The sequence below is a fragment of the Trachurus trachurus genome (assembly GCF_905171665.1).
Source record: "Trachurus trachurus genome assembly, chromosome: 9".
NCBI lineage: Eukaryota > Metazoa > Chordata > Actinopteri > Carangiformes > Carangidae > Trachurus > Trachurus trachurus.
This window is the reverse complement of record NC_139895.1, coordinates 4522947-4538733: the sequence shown is the minus strand read 5'-3', so window position 1 is coordinate 4538733 and position 15787 is coordinate 4522947. Positions and strand designations below refer to the sequence as shown.

The 15787-nt window shown below is 40.8% G+C and overlaps 1 protein-coding gene across 1 annotated transcript; it reads left to right on the top strand.

The window, feature by feature from the left end:
• Positions 1–8181: 8181 nt before the first annotated feature.
• On the top strand, positions 8182–12666 carry ppic (peptidylprolyl isomerase C; the record flags this gene model as incomplete). Its single annotated transcript, XM_083979061.1, has 6 exons — positions 8182–8292; positions 9743–9856; positions 10721–10814; positions 10908–10975; positions 11263–11379; positions 12306–12666. 6 exons carry the CDS (start codon positions 8182–8184, stop codon positions 12432–12434), a joined length of 633 nt encoding a protein of 210 aa, XP_083835187.1. The 3' UTR covers positions 12435–12666.
• Between the last annotated feature and the right edge of the window lie 3121 nt (positions 12667–15787).

Here is a 15787-nt window from a genome sequence, read left to right as displayed (position 1 = left end):
ACAGCTGTTTTAGCCTGTTGTGTTTGTTTGTTTGCTGTTTTAACTTTTTTTCTTTCTTTTACCCGTTTTAGCTTTTGTATCTGTGACTTTTTTGCCCTTCTTTTTTTTTTTGCCTTGGCGGGACAATACAGTTTTATATCTATCTATCTTAGCTGTTTTGGACTGTTTAGCTGTTTTAGCTGCACTTAAACCTGCTTAACTTCTGTTTTAGTTATTTTATGTTATTTTTTTTTTTCCGGGAATCAGTTCTTACTCTAGATTAAAGTCATTACTTTCAAACAGTCTTTTTTTTTTTTTCTTTTACCAGTTTTAACAATTTTTCTACAGCTGTTTTAGTCTGTTGTGTTTGTTTGTTTGTTGTTTCAACTTTTTTCTTTCTTTCTTTCTTTTTTTTCACACGTTTTAGCTTTTGTATCTGTTTGTGACTTTTTAGCCTTTTTTTTTTTTGCCTTAGTGGGACAATAAAGTTTTCAATCTATCTATCTTAGCTGTTGTAGCTGCACTTAAACCTGCTTAACTTCTGTTTTAGTTATTTTATGTCTTTTTTTTCTTCCGGGAATCAGTTCTTACTCATAGATTAAAGTCATTGCTTTCAAACAGTCTTTTTTTACCCGTTTTACCAATTTTTCTACAGCTGTTTTAGCCTGTTGTGTTTGTTTGTTTGCGTTTTTCTTTCTTTCTTTTTATACCCGTTTTAGCTATCTGTTTTTGACTTTTAAGCCTTTTTTTTTTTTTTGCCTTGGCAGAACAATAACGTTTTCTATCTATGTGTTTTGGCCTGTTTAGCTGTTATAGTTGCACTTTAACCTGTTTAACTTCTGTTTTAGAAGTTTAATGTCTTTTTTTTTTCTGAGTAATCAGTTCTCAGTGACTTTAGGATCAAACTTGTAGTTTTTAAACAGACGTTGTGTTTGTGTGATCGTCTGACTAACCCATCATAATCTGAATTTTTGTAGCATTATATTATGATATGATATCAAATGAAAGTGTTTCACTTGGTGTGACTTCATTGTGTGTGATTGTGTGCTGTGGACCCGGTGGAGGTTGAAGCTGCAGGAAACGAGAGGGAATTTATCTTAATTGTTTTTCTGTTCAGTGATGATAAATTAACTTTTTCTTTCCAACATTAACATAATAAACTTCCTGCTTCAAGAATTTCAGTCTGGACCAACACAGTGTCTGAACCAATGGAAACACAGGGCCGTCGTTTGAAGTCTTTTAACACTGCTTTAGGACAACACACAGGTTTTAAATTCTGACACACTGATTTGATTTCATTTGATGTGATTTACTTTTTCTGTTTCTCTTTCTTTTTGTGACTTGAGACACTGTTAAATCATCTGTGTTTTAATATCATTTACTATTGAAAAGAATGACCATATTTTACATCACGTGAACTCCTCATAATTTATGTTGATGCTAAAATGTATGTGTTTTAACATAAAAAGTGACATTTGAGCACCTTTTAATGTTTGTTTGTTTTTTCGATTGAATGGATTAAATTTGATCATTAATGCTCGTTTATATTTACATAAACTGTTATTTCCCCCTTCTTCATCATCATCAGTTGTGGTGGACTGTGTGGCTGCAGCGATCTTCAGCTCCAGACTGAGGGGAAATAAAAAATAAAAAAAGAGAGAGAGAGAGAGGCAGAGCAGGAGGAGAATTAGGTGTTTTCATCCATTGATTAATGGCTTTCTAAAGCAAAGCACATCGGAGGAGCCGGACGATCAATAAATTAACTGCCCAAATTCATCATTTTCTACAACAAAAGCTAATTATTTAGACGGCTGCAGGAAAAGAAAAAACACAATATTAACAAGAGTTCATTTAGCAAAGCGGTGAATTCCTGCATGTGAGAACAGAGCAGAGCTTCTGTCGGCAGCAACACGGAGGGATTCAACCCCGGACCGCCGCTCACCTGAGGAGGAACAGGACCGGGACCGGACTGAGCTCAGGGCACAAGTAAATACTAATGACCATAAAGACATGAAAGACACGGTGGACGTCATGGATGAGAGGGAGGACGCATCAATATAAATAAAAATGAACACAGAGACAAAGATTTTATTTTATTTCAAATGTTTAGTTAGACACTTTAAAGGGATAGTAGCATTTTTTTTTAAAGTGGGGTTGTATGATCTACAAATAGCCCCTTTGAAGGGCTGGAAACAATTATATTATAGCGAACAATGGAACTGTGTAATTTTTAGGCCGCGAAAATAGGCCGTTTCTTTGGGTCCATTCACAACAATGTATGTTGTAAATCTCTGGGCAGGGCTATTATGGGCTGGCGTTGCTAACGGGAGGAGTGCAGAGAGTCTTCTACTGCAATTAAAGTACTTAGGGGCTATATGTAGATCATACAACCCCACTTAAAAAAAATGATACTATCCCTTTAATGTCTAGGTATTTAAAGGGACAACGAGGAGTTTTGGAAAAGCGAAGCGTTTTCACACTACATTTATGAGCCTCCGCACCGTGAAATTCTTTGACCGGCGCAAGACAGACTCATGTTTTCATTCATCAAGAATTAAAGTCAGAGGTTCAAAGAGGTTCACATACCATAAAACCGAAAGTAAGGAAACGCTGGTCGGCTCGACCAGCATTTCCGCCACCACTAATAATAACAAAATAACGATAGAGACAAAACGATATATTTATCGAAAATGGGCCCATTAACAAGTGGTAACGTAGATTCATCCACATTAACATGAGACTTTTTTATAACCAAATAGAAACTCCTCGTTGTCCCTTTAACATATTTAGCCTATTTAGCTAGCACTTTAAAAGTTTTAGCCTCTTTTTCCCCCCACATTTCAGCGTATGTAACCTTTTTAACAACGTGTTTTCTAAAGGAAAAATTGTTGCCGTTTGTTACATTAAATATAATTCATCCAACACTAGCTAGGTTTACTTGGACCAAATATTCTGATTAGAAACAGTTTAGACGTTCAAACTGAATTAAAACGCTCCACATAAACAGCTCAATCAGGATAAACAAGCCCAAGAGAGGTGGAATAAACCTTTTCTTAAACCTAAAGAAATGAAAACAACATCCTGTAAACGGTGAAACTGAATGTTGTCTGTTGTTGTCCATTCGTGTCGATGTAAAATGCGTAGCGACGTTTCTTCACTTGCGAAACGCTTGAATGAAAGAGTCAAAACAATGAACAAGTCGCAGATCAGTCGCAGGATGTTTTGATTTCTAGAGTTCTGAAAATTAAAATCCAACCGGATCGGACCAGACCGGACGCAGATGTTGAAGCCCGGACTCGATGCGGCCCAAACTTTGTACGCTAGGCTATATAATTTCATCCCGAACCAGCGTGTCCCACCGGGTTGTTCTGGTCGGACCGGCCCGTTTAACAACACTCATCGAAAACCATCAGAAAGAGACAAAAGTGTCCATTGACTTTATCCGTTTAGGACCAATTTCCTGCCAGACTGAGGATTTTCTTGTAGCTAAACATCGGCATGTTAGCGTTTAGCACGTTAGCATGTAGCGTCGGCAGAACGAAAAATTCCACGACAATAAAAAAGTCTCATATTAATGTGGATGAATCTACGTTACCACTTGTTAATGGGCCCATTTTCGATAAATATATCGTTTTGTCTCTATGGTTATTTTGTTATTATTAGTGGTGACGGAAATGCTGGGCGAGCCGACCAGCGTTTCTTTACTTTTGGTTTCGTGGCGAGTCACGAGAATAACGCCGCAGAATCGCCGGTTATGGTCGGAACTACGACGGTATGTGATCGTCTTCGAACCTCTGACTTTAATTCTTGATGAATGAAAACATGAGTCTGTCTTGCGCCGGTCAAAGAATTTCACGGTGCGCGGAGGCTCATGTGAAAACATTTCGCTTTTCCAAAACTCCTCCTTGTCCCTTTAAGCCAAAATCTTTTCCTAAACTAAACCCAGACCGGGACAAAGTAACAAAAGTAGGTGTTGCAAAATAAAAACACTGGATACAAACAGTGCACTCAATATGAAGCTGTGGACTAAAGCGTAGCCACGGCAACAGTTAAGGAGGACGAGCCGTAGACCGATCCAGACCAAAACACCAAGACCCAACACACTTTAGTAGCTACTGCCCAGTCATGTGGCACCATGACCACCTGCCAAAGTCAGAAAATATGTTTTTCCAATGGGACTTCAAAGGTCCTTGAACGCATCACAGCCTACTGTATCCCCTTTAACTACGGCAAGACGGAGAAGCCAAACTTTATTTCATATACAGTATAGGCGATATTATAATTGTTTGTATTCAGCTTTTTAATTGGTCATAAACCAGCGCTGGGACCTTAAAGTGAAATTTAAGGAGGTTTAAAGAGTTCATTTCCATGCTGCGATAAATGAGGTTTAAATCCATGAGGGTTAGTTAGCACACAGCTGACGGTAATTCAATTAAAACGTTTACACACACACAAACACACACACACACACACACACACACACACACACACACACACACACACTGAGCCCTCCTGTAACCTTGGTATATATAAATATACAGCTTTAAATCGGTGTCACTTTCATTTACATAGCAGCGTGTTGTTCGGGTCTCGCTCTGACATTCAATTAAAACGTTTACATTTCTGCTTAATTAATTCAGCGGACGGCGGAAAGAAAAGACGAATGGACGGGCCGCGTTGACAGGAGGCCGATAACCGTGTGTGTGTGGTGTGTGTGTGTGTGTGTGTGTGTGTGTGTGGTGTGTGTTAAGGTCACAGCAGGCTGACTATTATAATTCATCTCTATAGACACGTATTCATCAGGGACTTTATTCTCTTTTTCAGCTTTATTTCCTGCAGCTGAAGCCAAAGCTGCAGTAAAGTGTTTAAAGTGCTGTAACACACACAAACACACACATGGACAAACACACACACATAGACACACAAACACACACTTCATTAGCTCTCTGTTTATTTTTTAAAAACTGTAGCTGCTGCAGCTGATTATTGATCTGTGTGTGTGTGTTTGTGTGTTGGTAAATGTATTTGTTTGTCAATCACGATGAAAAATTTTAAATCCTCAGAGCTACAGGATTTTTTTTTCCTTCCAGTTTCCAATAGAAAACTCTGCTTTATTATTGTTTTATATCATCTTTAATATTTACACATTAAATCCTTCCAGTGTTTAAGTTATTAAAGGCTGATTCCGCAGCTTCTTTAGCTTTGTTTTGCATTTAAAGCTGGTTAATTAACATCTGACGTTGTTGGATTTTAAATTAATTTCCTAGAAACAATCACATCATTTACATAAAAGAAGCTTAAAGTCTCATTATTTTTTCTTTTTTATGCCACTTCTAGTTTTTTTTTTTACACAATCACCATGTTGTATTATTTTCACCTTTGATCTACGGTGGCCCTGGAGGCTCAACTCACTGCAGATGAAGAAAACACACAAAGACCTAAGTTTCTGGGGGAACACATTAAAGGGATAGTTCAACAGTTTGGCAAATTGGCCCATCGCCATAATCCCTACAGTCATAGCAGTAGGTTCGTCACCCTTAATTGTCGGTGCAAGCTGTTTTTAGAACGGCGGAGCAGAGCTGTGAGCTGCTCAGAGCTACGCTACGGAGGCTCATGGGATTTCTTGGTTTCCCTCATCAAACTCATCAAATACACAATCCAACAACTCCAAAACGCTCTGGTGGACAAGTTGTGACCTGCACATTCACCACGCTATGAGATAATAACACAACGTTACCAGACAGAGTTGTTTTAGAGGGAAATTCATGCAAAACCGCTGATGCGTGTTGCCTTCAGGGACAGTTTTTCATCAAGAAGTCTCTGTATTTCCCTCTAAAACAACTCTGTCTGGTAACGTTGTGTTATTATCTCATAGCGTGGTGAATGTGCAGGTCACAACTTGTCCACCAGAGCGTTGTGGAGTTGTTGGATTGTGTATTTGATGAGTTTGATGAGGGAAACCAAGAAATCCCATAAGCCTCCGTAGCGTAGCTCTGAGCAGCTCACGGCTCTGCTCCGCCGTTCTAAAAACAGCTTGCACCGACAATTAAAGGTAACGAACCTACTGCTATGACTATAGGGTTTATGGGATTATCTGTGTTGTCTGTTAGTCAAGTTTGATGGTTTTTAATAAATTGTTGGTGTTTATTCTCTGAGTGAGTGGAAATGACTCAGTCCTCCAGCAGACAGGGGGCGCTGCTGTTCACACACATTTCACATCACTTTGTATAAATGAAAAACATGAGTTGAATTTTTACACCTGAGTTTAAAAAAAACGTCCAGGTGTGAACGTCAAACACACGGTCGACAGGAAGAGGACGGTGACCTTTGACCTTTGAGTCGTCTGGACCACGACTAAAACATCTCCTATCTCATCCATCTTTTTTTCTCCTCTCCTCTTCCCTTCTTTTACTTCCTCCTCCTCTTGTTTCCTCTCCTCATCCCTCCTTTTTATCTCCTCCTCATTTCCTCTCCTATTCCCTTCTTTATCTGATTCTCTCCTTGTTTTCTCTCCCCAATTCCCTTCTATCTCCTTGTTTCCTCTCCTCTTCCCTCCTTTTATCTCCCTCTTTCCTCGTTTACTCTCCCCATCCCTCCTTTTTATCGCCTTCTCTTCTCGTTTCCTCTCCTCTTCCCTTCTTTTATCTCCTTGTTTCCTCTCCTCTTCCCTTCTTTTATCTCTTGCTCTCCGCGTTTCCTCTCCTCATCCCTCCTTCCATAAACTTTCATCCTATCAATTCTTCTCTTTATCTTGTCTCTTCATTTCCACTCCTCCTCTTCCTCCTCTGATCTCCCTTTTCTCCTCCTTTATTCCTTTTCATCTCTCCTTCCTTTCCTTAGTCTCCTTCTTTCCTTCTCTCTCCTTGTTTCCTCTTTTCCTCTCCTCTTCACTCCTTTTTTTATCTCCTCCTTGTTTCCTCTCCTCTTCCCTTCTTTTATCTGATTCTTTCCTTGCTTCTCTCCTTTTTCTATCTCCTTCTACCTTGTTTCCTCTTCTCTTCCCTCCTTTTATCTCCTTCTCTCCTCATTTCTCTCCTCTTCCCTCTTTTGAGCTCCTTCTCTCCTCATCCCTCCTGTTTTTATCTCCTCCTCATTTCCTCTTTCCATCTCCTTTTCTCCCTATTTCCTCCCCTGGTCCCTCCTTTTGTCTCCTTTGCTCCTTATTTCCTCTCCTTATCCCTCCTCCTTAACTTTCATCCTATCATTTCTTCTCTCTATCTTGTCTCCTCATTTCCACTCCTCTTCTACCTCCTATCTCCTTCTCTCCTTGTTTCCTCTCATCTTCCTTCCTTTTATCTCCTTCTCTCCTCGTTTCCTCTCCTCTTCCCTCCTTTTATCTCCTTCTCTTCTCATTCCCTCTCCTCTTCCCTTCTTTTATCCAATTCTCTCCTTGTTCTCTCTCCTCTTAGCTTCTTTTATCTCCTTTTCTATCTCCTTCTCTCCTTGTTTCCTCTCCTCTTTCTTTCTTTTATCTGATTCTTTCCTTCTTTCCTCTTCCCTTCTTTTATCTCCTTCTCTCCTGGTTTCCTCTCCTCTTCCCTTCTTTTATCTCCTTTTCTATCTCCTTCTCTCCTTGTTTCCTCTCCTCTTCCCTTCTTCTATCTCCTTTTCTCCTTGTATCCTCTCCTCATCCCTCCGTTTTTTAAATCTCCTCCTTGTTTCCTCTCCTCTTCCTTCCTTTTATCTCCTTCTCCTCTCATTTCCTCTCCTCTTCCCTCCTTTTATCTGATTATTTCCTTGTTTCCTCTCCTCTTCCCTTCTTTTATCTCCTTTTCTCCTTATTTCCTCTCCTAGTCCCTCCTTTTGTCTTCTTCGCTCCTCCTTATCCCTCCTTCCATAAACTTTCATCCTATCATTTCTTCTCTTTATCTTGTCTCCTCATTTCTACTTCTCCTCCTCCTATTCTATTCCTTTCAATCTCTCCTTCTTTCCTTTCCTTATTAGTCTCCTTCTTTCCTTCTCTCTTTCCTTCTCTTCCCCTCCATCTCTTCCTCTCTCGCTCTCTTCCTCAGTGGGCGGGGCTCTGATCCAGAGGGGGGCGTGGCCTAGTGGTGACGTAGCCGGGTTAGGAGCGCTGTTTCCCGGTCAGCCTCCTCCAGCTGTGACTCTCCGTGATTCCTCCCTCCTCCCTCCCTCCTCCTCCTCCTCCTCCTCTCCTCCCTCTTTCCTCGTCTCTCCGCCGCTATCTCCTCCGCTGTGAACATGGAGCTCCGGAGTCTCGTGCTTCCCGCGCTGCTGCTGCTCTCCGCCGCCGCCCGCGCGCACTCGGTGACCGGCTCGGCGGCTCGGACCGGCCCGAAGGTCACGGAGAAGGTGGGTGAAGAAGATGATGGTGATGATGATGATGATGATGGTTTCTGCCGCATTTATTTGCATCCATCGAAACGTGGTGCGTCTCCGCGCGTCTCCTCCTCATGCATGCGCGCTCCCGACGACAGCCTGGATAATAACAGCTATACAGCACGAGCACGCGCACACACACACAGCCAGATGCAGAGAGAAGACGTGTCCGGTACCAGTGTGTGTGTGTGTGTGTGTGTGTGTGTGTGTGTGTGTGTGTGTGTGTGTGTGTGTGAGAGAGAGAGAGAGAGAGAGAGAGACACTTGACTCTCGCATTTCTTTATCACAGATCTTTCCAGAATATGTGACACAAGCCAGACACACACACACACACACACACACACACACACACACACACACACACACACACACACACACACACACACACACACACACACACACACACACACACACACACACACACACACACACACACACACACACACACACACACACACAGCTGTACACGTGTCTATTCAGACGTGGCTTAATGCGCAGTGCGTTGACCCGCAGGCTGCTCTCTCTCTCACACACACACACACACACACACACACACACACACACACACACTTCTTTTAAAAACACACACCGTCAGTGAACGCAGTAACTCCACCTGCTGTGGACTGATGATAATGAAGGAGGTGTAAATGTGATTTATTATAATGAATGTTTTTCTCTCTTGGGACATGAGAAGTTTGAGCTTCACTGACTTATTTACTTACTGTAACTCTTGTTTTGACACTTGTCAACTCGTTTCTCATTTAAAATAAGTTTAAAGTTGTACAGAAAAGAAAATTTAATTTGAGCCCACTCTGGGTCCTAACATTAGTGTAATAACTCATCTATCAGACGATGTAGCCCAAACTTTGTGCAAAATAGTATTTTTGAGTCAATCCGGGATTAAAGTGTGGTATTTTTTTCCCCATTGGATAATGCAGGCGCACGATCGCCGAGGACAAACACGTTCGCAAACTAACCGTGAACTGATAACAATATCTTTGACTAATTACTGCCGTATTCTTTTTTTAAATCATTCTTATTTTTTTTAACACACGTGCAGACTTCCACCTGTGCCTTCAGTCATATTTCACAGTAAAAAGTTACAGCAGAAAAAACTACGTCGATCATCCTCCGGGCACAAGCCGAGTCACAGACTAGTGCAATAGTGCGTTTGAGTCAGGTTTGTCCGCTTTCTCGTACCGTATTCAAAGATGGCGATGCAACATGGCAGCCTCCGGTGGGTGCACCGACCGCCTATGTATTTGTAAACAACTTATTTTGAGCTACGAGAAGACTTTCATTTGTATGCAGTTGTGATTAGACTTCGGTAAACACGTATTTATGAAAGCAATATTTGATTTTTGCTAATAAAAAGCCAAATAAGATACATACTGTCCCTTTAAATGTGTGTGTGTCTGTCTAGGTGTTTTTCGACATCACGGTGGCGGGTCACGAGGTGGGTCGGATCGTCATCGGGCTGTTTGGAGAAGTCGTCCCTCTTACTGTCAATAACTTTGTTGCCCTGGCAACCGGCGAGGTAAGCTGGCAGTTTACACACACACACACAGTAACTTTCTCACAAACACACACACACATAGCCTATCTGAAGCGATTGGTGATCAGATGTATTGATCTATAGACAAAATGAAACTTTCTGACCAGTTTGATGCGTCAGACGTTCAGTTTCCATCGTCCACATGATTAAAAAAACACCTGGAACATTTAACCTCGTACGACGGAGTATTAGGGCCACATTGACAAATAAAAAATCACAAACTTAGCGGATAAAGTCTTACATTTACGACTTTATTACCCGTAATGTTATGACTTTTTTCTCGTAGGAAATGTACGACTTTATTCTCGTAAATTTATGACTTTATTCTCGTAAATTTATGACTTTATTCTCGTAATGTTATGACTTTTTTCTCGTAGGAAATGTATGACTTTATTCTCGTAAATTTATGACTTCATTCTCGTAAATTTACGACTTCATTCTCGTAATGTTATGACTTTATTCTCGTAGAAAATGTACGACTTTATTCTCGTAAATTTATGACTTTATTCTCGTAAATTTATGACTTCATTCTCGTAAATTTACGACTTTATTCTCGTAATGTTATGACTTTATTCTCGTAGGAAATCTACAACTTTAGGAAATGTACAACTTTATTCTTGTAAATGTACGACTTTATTCACGTAAATGTACAACTTTATTCTCGAAGTCTGTGTTTTGTTTTGTTTTGTTTTCTCAATGTGGCCCTAATACTCCGTCGTAACCTCGTCCTTCAAGTATGAAATAATACTGTAAAAAACACAGACTTGACCGAACTCGGACGCCCCTGAACGCAGCACGGTGTCATGACGTCATGTTGTGTCATGTTGTGTTGTGTTGTGTTGACAGAAAGGTTACGGCTACAAAGGCACCAAGTTCCACAGAGTCATCAAAGACTTCATGATCCAGGGAGGAGACTTCACGGCCGGGGACGGCACCGGAGGTACCACACACACACACACACACACACACACACACACACACACACACACACGGAGATCTCGTGTTTCTTAGATTTTCCTGTGGATCTCTGCAGGCCACAGTATCTACGGGACGACTTTCGCAGACGAGAACTTCAGACTGAAGCATTTAGGAGCAGGATGGGTGAGAGCGCGCACACGCACACGCACACACACACACACACACACACACACACACACACACACACAGTCATATGGTCAATATATTATGTGGAGAGCTGGGAATCGAACCTCCAACTATGATCACAGGACGACCCACTGGACCTCCTCAACATCACAACATCACAATCAGTCCTTTAAGAAGCAGAAAACAGGAAGAATGTGCTCAGTTACAGCTAGCTAGCTAACACCAGTGTGTGTGTGTGTGTGTGTGTGTGTGTGTGTGTGTGTGTGTGTGTGTGTGTGTACCAGGTGAGCATGGCGAACGCCGGTCCCGACACCAACGGGTCTCAGTTCTTCATCCTGGCGGCCAGAGCTCCGTGGTTGGACGGGAAACACGTGGTGTTTGGTAAAGTCCTGGACGGGATGGTGAGTCAGCAAACACACAAACACACACACAAACACACAAACACACATGTTTTTATCCTCATTGACAAACAAACTGCAGGATGTTGTTTTGTGAAGCTGTAAGACAAAACAAAACATAACACAAACATAACACAAACAAAACACAAACTCACACAGGCGACGTCCACATGAAGCGTCAGGTGAACTTCCTATAGAGATTCAGAGGCTCCGCCCACTCAGGAAGTAAAGCACAGACCAGGAAGAGGAAGTTGGGGAGAAGCTCCGCCCCCTTTTAAAGAGGCTCTGCTCTTTAAAAAAAAAAGAAATAAAAAAAAAGCTGCAGAAACTTTTTTTTTTTTAAGTTTTCTAACACAAATGAGATGAGAAGGATCTACAGCTGAAACATCAGTATGAAGTCAGTTTACTGGAGCTTTCAGCTGCAGCTCATGGTCTTCAACCAGTGGATGGAGTTCACTAGTGTTGTAGTCAAGAGTCAAGACCAAGAGCATTTTTAAAGGGATAGTTCAACATGTTGTCAAAGTGGCCCATTGCCATAATCCCTATAGTCATAGCAGTAGGTTCGTTACCTTTAATTGTCGGTGCAAGCTATTTTTAAAACGGTGGAGCAGAGCCGTGAGCTGCTCAGAGCTACGCTACGGAGGCTCATGGGATTTCTTGGTTTCCCTCATCAAACTCATCAAATAGGCTACACAATTCAAACAACTCCACAACGCTCTGGTGGACAAGTTGTGACCTGCACATTCACCACGCTATGAGATAATAACACAACGTTACCAGACAGAGTTGTTTTACAGGGAAATTCATGTTAAACCGCTGATGCACATTGCCTTCAGGGACAGTTTTTCATCAAGCAGTCTCTGAATTTACCTCGAAAACAACAGAAACAGATGTAACTTGGTGGTGTGGTGTCTCCTCTCCTCCTCCAGGCCGTGGTTCACACCATCGAGCTGCAGGACACCAACGACAGGAATCTGCCGTACACCGAGTGTGTGATCGTCAACAGTGGCCGAATCCCGGTCAAAGAGCCGTTCGTGGTGGAGGTGGAGGGCTGGTAAACACAGGCAGAGCGCCTCGCCACTTTATATACACCGGTGATCAATCAGAAATCATGACTGGACGTCCTCATACTGTTACTTCTGCATATTCACGTGCTAATGCTAACATGCTAGCAAGTAGGTTTGATTATTGATCGGATAATAGCCGACCTTAGATTCAGGATTGATCCCACATACTTTCAAACACAAACAGCTTAACCATAGCTAACACCAGCATCGACACTGGCATTAACAGCAGTTTACACACCAGTCTGGAGGAAACCATCTCAAGTTAGCATGCTAACAGTTAGGTCTGTTCCACTTGGTCCATCTCATAATTTTAAAGTTACACACCTTGCATCTTGCATGACTAGTTCACTGGCAGCACCAGTGAGCGAACCAAACAACTGTTAATGCTAATGTTAGGCCTATAGCAAAACTTGCGCCTAGGCCTAACATTAAAATGTTTGTCAGCTGGTGAAAGTTAATAAGTGGATCTCAAAGTAACTTTTCTCAAAAAACAATTATCAGAAATTACAATTTATATCGAGAAATATTTGAAAAGTTGTAACAAAACTAAAATCTGTGCTCAGTTCCAGGTTCAATACCCATCCCTATTAGCTATAGCTAAGCTAACATTATCACGAAGCATCGCACGCTGGGACGTTAACGCCTTTACATGCTAACTATGACATAATGCTGCGTTCAAGACAACTCGCAACTCAGAATCTCCGACTTCGAAGTGTTCGAGACGCACCACACTAGAATAACCAAAAACGGATTTAAAAAAGAACATTTTAATGTATTTTAGCATTTAAATGCATTTTAATCAATGTTTTATCGTAGAGGGTGTGGTTTTGCACAAAATTGTTGTGTGACGCCAGACAACTGATTCTCGAAGAAGTCAGGGAGGATTCTTTTCTACGACTTCGCCGAGTGGGAGCTCCGACTTGAGGTGGCGTTCGATTGCACTTTTAGGAGGAGGTCGGAAAAACACGAGTTCCAACTTGTCTCGAACGCAGCATAAATGTTGCATGCTAAACATTAGCATGTTAACATCAAGCTGATCACAGCTCACTATCGTTAGCATGTTGTTGAAAGACAAACATGACTTCTGATTGATCTCCACTGTATACAGAGATAATATATATACGAAACATTTATTATTAAGTTATTAACAGAACATATCAGTGACACAGACGCTGTCTAACAAACATCTGTGAACAGACGGAGGATTTTTATCAACTTTGTGATAACGGAGAAAACTGAACTGTGGTAATAGACTGTACTGTTCAAACAAAGCTAAATGACCATATATGGTAAAGGAATTATATTTCCTTTGTTTACTCAGTTGGAAACCTCTTATCTCCAAAATGGCGGCTTTTCAAAATTAGCCTCAGTTATAATTTCATAATGTTTTCATTGTTGACATTTAAGGGAAAAAGAAAAAGAAAAAAACATATCTATGACAAAAACGAATGAATTTTCTAGTTCTGTTAAGATGGAGCATTTATTGAAGTCAGTTAGAAAACCACGTAACATTTACAAATACCAAAACTAGGTAGAAGATAGGAGGTTTCCAGCAGAGGGGGGTGGAGGCAGTTCAGTGTGTTCAGTATTTATCAGATTCACTGTGGTTCATGCTAACGGTTTGATACGTTAGCATAGCATTTAGCAGATGGCGCCAGTTAGCATCATCTCTAAAAACTCAAGCTAAATAACGAACACTTTAAGCTGCCGTCATTTCATCACAGGAAATAGACCGAAGAGCATGTTTGATACAAGAAATTGTAGTTTTATAACAAAGGATTGGTGCTGTGAAATCCAACATGACACATATCATGTTACCTTGCACTTAACACAACAGCAACAACAACTATGTAGCTCCTCATTAACCTCTTGTTGCCAAATCGTTTCTCATTTGCCAAATGTTTCTTGCACTTTCTATGCATCTTATCAATATTTTAATAGGTTCAATTCAACATGAACATTATGCAAAAATATCTAACAGCCACTGTAGCAAGTGTCAAATGTCACTCTGAGTTTTCTTATTCTTGGATTTAAACTGTGTTTTCCTCCTGTTGTATTATGCACCATATCATGTTTGCAAAAAAAAAACTACAGCACAAATTGCACAGGATGAAAATGTTCAAAAAGTGTGACAAGGATTATTAATACTGTTTCTGTTCTCTAAATAACGGGTTTTTAATGTCATACTTTGTGTTGGAGGTGTGTTCACCAGGTCAGTGAACGCATCCTGACTGTTAATGTGTTCATTGTTTGTTTTAATGTTGTTTTCTGTTAACGTCCACGGCAGCCTCGCTATCTAATAAAGTTATGACCGATCTTCCTCGTGCCACTGAAGTTAATGCAGAACTTTACCAAACATATCAAAGGCTGAACGTTTAGTTTCTATAACGACAGAAAAAGGTGCCAACAGGTCTATTTTCTACAATAAACCACATGCTGATGCAAAAACAAGTGAGAGACTGTGTGTCTGTGTTTTCACTGTTCAACTGTTTTATATTTAATGCTGCGTTCAAGTGACGCTCCATGAATCTCACATCAAAGGTGGTCAATCAATGCTGAGGCAACGTTTAGCTGTGAGTTTGTCTGTAACCACATAGGCCTACTTTACTGGTAGTACGTCCTGATTTGGCCAAAATGTAGCATGTTGTGTCAAAAACCCGCCAAATCCTTAACAGAGAAATCCTAATTTTCAACCATGTATTTATGTAAATTTGGTGATATCTGTACCACTACTAATAATAATACCTAATATAACGTGCATTTCATTTACGTTGGACATCACCACTGAGTTGAGGTTGCTTGCTGCTGAAAAACAAACACATTAGTTGGATAAAAATGGACGATTAATGATTCGAAACGAAAAAGAAATGATTTCAATGCAAACAATTTATAATGTTTTACAAAAGTCGTACAGACTTACCACACAAACAGGTCACGTTCATTAAAACACGCGGGCCTTTAGCCGTTAGCCACCGCTAGCCATCGTTAGCAATACTATTCTAATACCAGCAGTCTGGGCTGCTTTAATGAAGAGTGTAGGAAAATGCCCCGGGATACGAATTGAACAGTGTCATATGTCTGACTTTATCTGTGACATAAATAAAAGAAATAGGAATGTCCGATAATATTGGCCCAATATTAGCAAAAAAAGTAAAAACTGTCCCTAACGTTATCGTGTCTGCTGATAAATGTCTGGATTTCGTAGCGAGTTAAGTAGCAGTGGACCATTGTTCGTTGCCATTGCGCACTGCAATACACTCCATTCAAGTCTGGTCATGAATGCATCCAGTGGGGCATCACAATAAAAGTAGACATAATATGTACCGTATCGGTATCATTGGTAT